Here is a 10,540-nt window from a genome sequence, read left to right on the forward strand (position 1 = left end):
TTTGGTTTACCTGATAAATTGGTTCTAGGCTGTGAATAAAACATACTGCATTTCCTTTCATTTAAAACAATTATAATTTTTAATTTTAATTTTATTGGATGGAAGTTTTGGTAATGGCTGCCTCATAACAGCCTTCATTAATTTTTAAAAATGTGTTACACAAGCCTTCAGCTTTTCACACTTGAAAAAGTAATTATGTTATTTCCTCTTTAAAAAAGTAAACGAAGGTGGGCATTATACATTAAGGATAAAGATAAATTGATACTACAGCCAGAGCAGACTACAGCATATCTCTGCATGTGTTGGTTCACATCTGTTTAAGTGAGCTGTTTTCAGTTCTTTGTTTACCTTGACAATAAAAGAAAAGGCTATATTATTGAATTTCCTAATAATACCTCCCTGGTTCAGTATTCTAGTTGAACTGGTACTGAAGAAATCCCTGTACAGTTGCTCTTGGTAATGGACCTGATTTCCTGTGAATGTTATCTGTGAAATAGTTAGATATTATTTTAATTCCTTTTGCCCTTCAAGACCTGTTGTGCAGACTTTTGAGTATTTCTTATTGGATATATTTCTGAAGAACATTGTAGTAATATAAATGATATGAAATGTTGAGAGGCCACAGATCTGTGCTTGTGTTCTTTCACGAATTACATATACTTAATACGTAACATTAGTGCTTTATATTAAAGACCTTTTGGGGTAGAGAGGGCGAGTCTATTCCAGTAGAATTGCTTGAATCAGTGTAGTCATTCTTCAAGATTTAAGGTGTGGGAACAAATAATAGATCTCTCTTCATATGGCAATAACTCTCCCTTATGGTTTTCTCCAGTGTCATTACCCTTCCCACCATCACCCAGTTAATAGGGTTTGTGGTGATCTTTTCTCTTCTCTGAATTCCTTTTGCACTTAGCGTATAAATGACTTTTTAAACAACTATTTGCAAAGTTGATTGTAGCATTTCTTGTATTTGTTCTAGCTCTTTGGGCCTCAGTTCTTTCATTGGTGAAAATGGAAGGGTCAGTGCCCTCTTCCTGAGGGCTGTCCCATCCCTGTCCCTCCTGCCTTCTGGGGATCTGACTCCATTCTTCAGTTGCTCTGTGTGTTGTTTTCTGTTATTTATTTATTGACTTGTTTTTCCCATTAAAAAAAAAAAATGACAATGTTCAAGTCCTCAGAAAAACGGAAAGAGTTAAATCTGATGAACACACATAAACTTTTCACCTGGATTTACCAGTGGTATATCCTCCCACATTTGCACCTGCTCTCTTTTTATCTATGTACATAAATGCATGGCTTGTTGTTCGATTTTTGTTTTTTTGTTTTCCTGAACCATTTGAAAGAATTGCTGGCAGGGCACCTGGGTGGCTCAGTCAGCTGAGCGTCGGACTTTGGCTCAGGCCATGATCTCACAGCTTGTGGGTTTGAGCCCCACATCAGGCTCTGTGCTCACAGCTCAGAGCCTGGAGTCTGCTTCAGATTCTGTGTCTCCCTCTCTCTCTCTGCCCCTCCCCTGCTCACACTCTGTCTCTCTCAAAAAAAATAAACATTAAAAAAAATTTTTTAAATAAAGAATTGCTGGCATGACTTTTAACCTCTAAATATTTGAACATACATCTCCTAAAAAGGACATTTAAACTTGTTTAAGTCTCCATCATTTTTTTTTTTTTTAATTAAAAAAAAAAATTTTTTTTTTTTTTTTTTAACATTTATTCATTTTTGAAAGACAGAGAGTATGAGCGGGGCAGGGACAGACAGAGAGGGAGACGCAGAATCTGAAGCAGGCTCCAGTCTCTGAGCTGTCAGCACAGAGCCCGACTCCGGGCTGGAACCCAAAAACTGTGAGATCATGACCTGAGCCGAAGTTGGACGCTTAACCGACTGCGCCACCCAGGCGCCCCTAGGTCTCCATTATCTTAAGAAACAAAATTACAGGGGCGCCTGGGTGGCGCAGTCGGTTAAGCGTCCGACTTCAGCCAGGTCACGATCTCGCGGTCCGTGAGTTCGAGCCCCGCGTCGGGCTCTGGGCTGATGGCTCAGAGCCTGGAGCCTGTTTCCGATTCTGTGTCTCCCTCTCTCTCTGCCCCTCCCCCGTTCATGCGCTGTCTCTCTCTGTCCCAAAAATAAAATAAACGTTGAAAAAAAAATTAAAAAAAAAGAAACAAAATTACAAAAAGAATGCTTTTTGACGTCATACCACTATTATCCATTTCCTTTCACCTGTTGCTTCATACTCACTTGTTTTTATAGTCATACTTAGTGTTCCATCTGTTCTTTGTTGTCAGAGCTCTCACTGAAGTCACAGAGGACTTCATCACTGTATTACTGGAGATTGTGGACACTTAAGTATTTTGTATGTTGATGTCCCCTTCTTCCTGAAATACTTTCTTTGGAGCCTCTGAAACTACAACTGTTCTAGGTTACTTCTCATTCTCCACAGTGAGCCCTCTTTGCTCATCCCTAAATTTCAGTGTTCTTCAGGGTCTGTCTTCCCCTTTGTGCACTCCTGGGGTGATTTCATTTTATTTCTGCGTCTTTTGCTACCTTAGGCCAGGGCCTCATTATTTCTATTCCTGATTACTTTCGCAGTCTCTTAACTTCCTGCAAAACTTCCTATTCCTCTTTCATTGTAGTAATCTTGCTAAATGCAAATTGTACTCTCGTATTACTCCTTTGCTTAACTTTCTGGCTGGTTCCCCATTGGCCTTAGAATAGAATCCAAACGTACAGTCCTTGCTTCCAAGACTGTGCTATGACCCTTGTCTGCCTCTTAGTTTCACTGCTCTCTTTTCCCAATCTTGCCCTCAGTGCAGTTCTTCAAAGGCATCATGCTTTTCATGCCAGAATGTCTGAACATGTTGCCTGTGCCCAGTATCTTCAATGTCCCTTCCTGCCTTCCTTGTCTCCAACTCCTCTTCAAAAATTCAAAATTCAATTGTCACATTATCTGGAAAGTCTCATCTCCTCCTACCAGACTATCTTGTATGCTTCTGTTACATCCCTGTGTTGGTGTTTATCTGTTTACATTCCTGTCTTCTCACTAGGATGGGTGGAGAGCAACAATGTCTTTTACAGTTCAATACACAGCATCTGACAGGGTGACTGGCAAAATATGTATGTACTCAATAGTGTGTATTGAAAGAGTACATTTAGATGACAGAGTATTGTTAAATTTTAATCTTGACTGTATTTGGAACACAGTGTGACTGTATAATCAGTGGATGTGGACTAAGTACTCGGAGGAAAAAATGAATTAATTACTCACCTTGACCATTGGCCTAGACATTTAATTAGAGGTGACTTAGAATCAAGCTGTTAAGTAATTAGAAGAAAACAGAAACAAATACTTATCTTGTTTCCAAAGAATAAGAAATATTTTAAAGTTAAAAATGATTCAGGAAATTAAAATGGGCTAAGATAAATATGAAATAAAATTTAATTTGATAAAAACACTTTTGCAAAAAAGTGAAACATTTGAATGTTTTGAAAAAGCGTCATTAGGTCAACTGGGCTAAGGTTATGTAGGTAGTTCCAGACCTGGGATTAGAAGGTAAATTTATTTACACACACACACACACACACACACACACACACACACACACAGACACCAGTTCTGTGTTCTTTCATTTAGGAAAGAGCCAAAACTTGGTAAAAAGAATTCAATATATCATGGCTTTTGCTATATTCGCCATGTTGTGCAAACATTTACTACTAATTCCAAATCATGTTCATCACCCCAAATAGTATCCATTAAGCAGTCATGTCACCCCTCCTTTTCCCATGCTCTGGCAGCCACTCATTATTTTCTGTCTCTATGGATTTCTTTATTCTGTACATTTCATGTAAATGGAACCATATAGCGAGAGGCCTTTTGTATCTAGGTTCTTTTACATGGTATATTGTTTTTAAGGTTTATGCATGTATCTGGACTTCATTCATTTTATGGCTCAATAGTATTCCATTGTATGGACATACCACAACTTATCCATTCATGTTTTGATAGACATTTGGTTTTTTTCCCACCTTTTGGCTTTTATGAATAATACAACTATTAACATACGTGCACAGTCTTCTGTGTGAGCCTATGTTTTTAGTTCTCTTGAATAAATATACCTATGAGTGGAATTGCTGGGTCATATGGTAACTTTTAACTCTTTGAGGAACCACCAAACTGTTTCCCATAGCAGCTGTACCACTTTACCTTCCCACCACAGTCTATGGGTGTTCTAGTTTCTCTACATCTTTGTCAACACACCACAATAGACTCTTTAACCAATCTCCTGGTTTGTACCCTCCAGTCTGTTCTCTGCATAGCAGCCAGAGTGGTCATTTTAAGATTTAAGGCAAAATATATCACAAACATGAACAACTCAAGGGCATCATTTAATTGGTGTTGAGGGGTCTCATTCACTTTAACTGTCATTAGTGTTTTGTGGTGCAGCTGATCACTTCCTGTGTGGGCTTGTCTGACCTCTGTGTTCCAGCCATGGCTGAGACCTCCTCTTTTTGTTGGCCTCTTTCTTGTGTATCACAGGCATTCAGCACTGATGCTGTCTTCTCCAGGAAGACTTTTGTTTGGCTGATTCCTTCTGATCATTTGCTTTCAGCCTGTCATCTCCTCAAAGGGATAGTGCAACCATACTATCCAAAGTGTCTCTACCTTCCCTTCCCCGCTTCCCCACACCTAATCATTTGTAGGCTCAGTGAAGATAGAGACCGTGAATGTCTCATTCATCATTGTCTCTATTTGCTAACACTGAAGTCGGAACATAATAGATGCTTAGTAAATACTTGTTTGAAATGAATGAGTGAATACTATTTGTTAACTAGTTATTTTTAAAGTACGTGTATGCAGTAGTAGGCTTTACCATGGTAGGAGTTAGTTGCAGGCAGAAAATCAGTGAACATGGTGGTCATTTTACAAATCATGAGCATCATTTTCTAAGATGATTTTGGTAAATTAGCTGCAGTAGAAATTTCTGGAGAGGAAAAGAAGTGTGAATGACTGTACTACACATTCTAGGGAGGGCAAGGGGAAAGGAGCCCTCTTTCTTTCCTCATGTAGCTTTACAGAATAAATGCTATTCTTTTAGAACCTGCTAGATAGAGAAATCATGTACCAGAAGTCTTAGTGTGTTTGCATGGTTCTTCCTTTCCATGCGTCCTGATTTAAATGCTCTGGAACACAGTTGGGAAGGGGGTGGTGCTAAGGGAAAAGGTGCAGGAGTGCTGAGCTTAGGTTAAACTAGGTTGTTCAGGAAATAAACATTATAGATATCCTGCTAGATATGTTTAACAGCTTCTACTCTGATATATGTATGCTCTGACAGTAAGAAACTGAGCTATTTCAGGTGCTCTGGTGGTTACAGTGTGAGTTCAATATGAAAAGTTTAATAACAAGCTGATTCACATTCTTTCCTGGACCCTTGTTATGTGTATGTGTGCTCTCATTCTTTTAGCAAATAGCAGCGCAGTTTAATATCTCAGAAGTGTTTAGAGCAGTGGCAGAGCTATAACTTTAAAGTATGACATGCCAGTATATTTACTTTACATTTCAGCAATCATTTGGGGAAGAATCTACAGTTGCTGATGGACAGAGTGGATGAAATGAGCCAAGATATAGTTAAATATAACACATACATGAGGAACACGAGTAAACAGCAGCAGCAGAAACATCAGGTTGGTGTTATGGAAAAATTCAACAGACATGGAATTCATTCCTAAGTATGGTGCTTTAAGAGTTATATTCGGGTGCCTGGGTGGCGCAGTCGGTTAAGCGTCCGACTTCAGCCAGGTCACGATCTCGCGGTCCGTGAGTTCGAGCCCCGCGTCGGGCTCTGGGCTGATGGCTCAGAGCCTGGAGCCTGTTTCCAATTCTGTGTTTCCCTCTCTCTCTGCCCCTCCCCCGTTCATGCTCTGTCTCTCTCTGTCCCAAAAATAAAATAAAAACGTTGAAAAAAAAAAAAGAGTTATATTCAAAACTATCGAAATTATATTTGATAACGCATTGACTATTAGCTGGTAACTATATCATATTTAAAAGGGTTATTCTTTATATAGTATGTTCCTCACATATTGTTTCTAAGTTGTACTTAAAAATACCTGTCTTAAAGAATGCTGGTGTATTAAGCTCAGATTGTGATGACAGTGTTATGCAAATAAGAGATACATTTATTGAGAAAATCAGAGGCAGAAGAGATTCTGGAGTGTCACAGCTCATTTCTTTACTAACTATAATTGGTTTGGTAGTGGCTCATTGCAGCATAGTTAGCAATCTTCAGTTCATTTGAAAAACTGAGCAATTGTGATTAAGAGCAAGCAATTTTGATAGGAAATAATAGACCAACCGCTGTGAAATAGATAGTATAATACAGATAAAAACCCTAGAACTACCTGAATATTCTCACATGCACATACACACTGCTATGGCCATTTAGCCTTTTCTTTATTAGTGTTGCTTGAAGGCCACATGATTCTCACAGTTCCTGGAATATTGTTTTTAGGACTGTATTGTTCTGAGGAGTTCTTATAGCACTTGATTCATAGATAAGTTGATTCCAGAATGTTCATCTGTGAAAGTGTTTGTATGTGACTACTGTGTTTTCATTAAAATGCACTTGAAACTAGGTGTTGTTAACTGTGTAATTCTCAGCACAAGTATAACTAAGGGGTTCTGAGAATATTACACTCAAACTTTTTTTTAATATCAGTTGTTCATATATAGTGAAATTTAAGTACTTTGTTTCTATTGTACTTAGAATTTTAAAAACACATACAAATCTATAAAGTATATACCTTTTAAAAGAAAAGATGATGGGTAGTAAAAATGGCGATGGTGAAACACTTATAAAGGGTAGCAGGGGATGACAACAGCAGAAAAGACCTAGCATCATTCTGTCCTCCTGCTGCTGCTTTCTGTAGGTGAAGGTTGCAGCCTGCAGTATCAAATTGTGAGACCGTTGATTCTGGAAACCAGTCTTACAGATATTTTTTACAATTCTAATATGTCTTAAAACTTTGCACTTGATGCTTATTTGTACCACCACCACCATTCATAACCCTTTTTAGATTTGTCTGACTTCTCTCAAATCCCCTAATGAGTATAGAAATCTTTGCAAAGGAAGGTACTCCCCCTTTTTAAGAATCCAACGACCTAAACTTTTTACTGGCCCACCTTGGTTTCTCATTACCTAACATTTTAAGGGCTACGTGTGGGATATTTTCCCTCTGCTGTTGTAAGCAACCCACAAGTGTTACCTCTTGATTATAATTTGCTCTGTGAGTTTGTAGTTAAGCCATACCTTTAGATGTATCTTCACCTTCTCTTCAGAGAATCACAGGAATCTTCGTTTGGAAAGTTTCTGAAGCGTTATCTAAGCTAATATTCATTCTTAGCTATAGGGCTAAAAGCACAGCTGATCAGTAGAAGTGCTTACTACTGTAATAATAGCAGTGATGATGTTACAGTATTAACATCATCAGCATTATTGTTGTTTTGGTCAGTAGGGGTAAAGTTGAAAAAATTCCCCAATGTGATAGTTGATTCCTTTACTTAACTACAGTTAAGATAAATGTTACTTGTAACGCCGTCATTTACCCTATTGTCATAAATGGTAAAATCACTCCCCTTCACTCACCAATTATGAACTGCTTTATCTTTAAGCTCCCGGTTTCCTACATAACCAGTTTGCTTTTTGCATATCATTATAGACTCTCAGAGCGACACTTGAGTTTCCAACAAAGGCATTTTCTTTATCGCCATATTCATTAGCTTCTTAGAAGCAGGAGTTACCATGGGTTACCATTTTTAAAACTGAAGTTTGAATTCAGAGCAATGGAGTTTTGCTGATCGCGTAATTGACAATGGGTCTCTTTTTCTCCTCAGGTAGGGACAAATAACCAAATAATTTCTCCTCTGAATTTTAGTATCAGCAGCGTCGCCAGCAGGAGAACATGCAACGCCAGAGTCGAGGGGAGCCCCCACTGCCTGAGGAGGATCTGTCCAAGCTCTTCAAGCCACCCCAGCCGCCAGCCAGGATGGATTCTCTGCTCATTGCAGGTACTGTCAGCTGGTGCAAAACATGGCTACTCTTCTCTCTTCCTTAGGAAGCAGGAGACAAGGAAAGATCTATAAACAGAAAAATACATCATAAAAGCTAGTGTATTTAAAATGGTTGAATGATGAATTTGAATCTATATACTCTCTGAAACTTATGAACATGTCAGTCTTTGTTATTTCTAAGTTTCTTTCTGCACTTCACTCCTTGTTTAAGCATTTTTTGAGATGGCATTATAAACTTTCTAAAGTGGAAAGGTTTTATTTGAGTCATCTTTCATAGAAACCAAGAAAAAAATGTTTACCTTCTCATAATGCAGAAGATCATTTAACTCGAGCTGCTTACTTTTCATGTTCCAGTCCAGCACTGAGCCCATGTCTGTTTGTGGGTGTTTGAATTGAAAAGGATTTCCCTTAACTTTGACTGCTATTGTAGCAACGTGAATGCAATTCTGGATGTACTTTGTGTGGATGTACTTACCATTTAACACTGCCTTTCAGTGGTTGGTGGAGTCTTGTGTCCTTTGCTAGGACTTGATTGTGCTCTTATTTAGCCATGATAACCTGATTTCTGTGTAAATGCTGTTAATTACTGTTTGATTCGATCAGCTAGTTGCCTGTGAGAGATGTATTTGAGTAAAAATCCTACTCAAAAGATGATCTTCCACAATTTATTAATTCTGTTGGTACATTTTCAGTGTGGGGGGAAATTCCAAATTCCTTAAGATTTTCTAGAATACATATAAGTTAAATTTGGGAAACTGGGACACGTTTTCCTTACTTAAGGTCCAATTCAAGCAGAGTTGTATTTATTATATTTTCAAAACACATTGCACAAATGTTGCATTAGGTTAGATCATTAATTCTAAGACTTAAAGAGCAGTGATGTATTTCTTTCTTCACATGGACTCTCTGCTTCTGCTCTATCTTGGGTTAGAAGAGGAAGAAACCCTTAGTATTCCAGAGCACAGACTGAAAACTACTGTACTTGTTCATATCTGGGTCAGGTAGGTCCATTTAGTTTGCAGTTCTGTGATTTGGTATCTGGATCTCTTTGTGCCTGGCTAAGGAGAGCCAGTGCTGTTTTCTCACTTGTCTTAGTACAACGTGCGTCTGATCAACATAGTCGGTACCTTTTGATTGATAGCTAATATGTACTTAACTGCTGTTTTTCTTCATTCTCCGTGCAACCAGGAGTGGAAGATAGCCTGTTTTCAAAAGAACTTACATTCTTCATTATAAGGATATGGACAAATGGAATTGATTCTTATAAACTCTTGATTCAGAACAAAACAAAACAAAACTCTGATGATCCTGCATTCTGATTTTCTTGCTTGACTAGTGTTTTAGGTCATTATAATTTATGGAACATTGTGACTCTCTTTCTCACTTTCCCAAATGCACAGGCCAGATTAACACTTACTGCCAGAACATCAAGGAGTTCACTGCCCAAAATTTAGGCAAACTCTTCATGGCCCAGGCTCTTCAGGAATACAACAACTGAGAAAAGGAAGTTTCCAGAAAAGGAGTTAACGTGGACTCTTGAGATCACATTGGGGCACTTCTTGGAAGAAATACACTTGCATATTGAAGTCTTTCCAGCTAATAATAAAATAATAAAACAACCTTGACTGCCTGCTCATTTGATTTTAGACATGTCTAGCCTTTTATTTTTGTTTTGCTTATGCTGTTTGTCTCCAAAAGATAAAACAGATTTGATCAGAAGCTTCATCAGGCTCAGACCTGCAGGCTCCGTCACCTTTTCTACTACCTCTGAGGTGCCACATTTCAACATAGAGTCCAGTGCTGCTTGTCCCAACTCCTGACCCAGAGGCCCTGGCACACTGTGAATTCTTGTACTTCATTCTACCAAATTGGTGCCCCTGGAAGGCCAGGCCTTGTGTGCTTGCCCAGGCAGCCCTCATCCCCAGGCCTCAAACTGCTGGGCGTGCTTCTTATTGGTCTGTCGTTTCGTTTCCACAGGTGATGGTCTGCCAGTACCATTAATGCCAGGTCATTAATTGGCCACTAGAATTAAGGGAAAAAAAATCACCAAAGGAACCGTATTTTGTATGAAAAAGAAATTCATTCTGTGTATTTATTTTTTATTTAGGACTTCATGTTTATCTTTCCATACCATGAAGTATAATTCTGCTGACATGGTGTTTTATAAGTGGGGAAAGAAGAATTGGAAGAACAGTACTCCATGGGGGGAGAGGGGCTTTTAATCTCAGATTTGAAAGATAATCAGAAATCCTGCCGTGTGTAACACCAACATCCGTGAGGGGTACAACTGGCGGAAGTGTGCCTGTGAGTCCCTAGTGATTTTCATCCTGAAGACATGGCCCATAGGAAGATGATCAGAGAGAACGGGTTAGGGATAAGGAGAGTTGAGAAGTCTTTTTTTTTTTTTCCCTGGCAGCATTGTTCTGGAGGTACTGCTGAGGCTCTGGGAGCAGGCAGCTGGATGGAAACCTGACCTTT

The 10,540-nt window shown here is 38.8% G+C and overlaps 1 protein-coding gene across 1 annotated transcript in view; it reads left to right on the plus strand.

Annotated features, from left to right (window-relative positions):
- The window catches only part of EIF3H (eukaryotic translation initiation factor 3 subunit H), a 98,838-nt gene extending 89,156 nt beyond the window's left edge, over positions 1–9,682 (plus strand). The window contains exons 6-8 of the mRNA XM_030303927.1: positions 5,559–5,679; positions 7,927–8,059; positions 9,463–9,682. Of these exons, the coding sequence (XP_030159787.1) occupies positions 5,559–5,679; positions 7,927–8,059; positions 9,463–9,560 (352 nt within the window). The 3' untranslated portion in view covers positions 9,561–9,682. The remainder of the gene's footprint in view (positions 1–5,558; positions 5,680–7,926; positions 8,060–9,462) is intronic.
- The last annotated feature ends 858 nt before the right edge of the window (positions 9,683–10,540 follow it).

The sequence above is a fragment of the Lynx canadensis genome, chromosome F2 (assembly GCF_007474595.2).
Source record: "Lynx canadensis isolate LIC74 chromosome F2, mLynCan4.pri.v2, whole genome shotgun sequence".
Classification (NCBI taxonomy): domain Eukaryota; kingdom Metazoa; phylum Chordata; class Mammalia; order Carnivora; family Felidae; genus Lynx; species Lynx canadensis.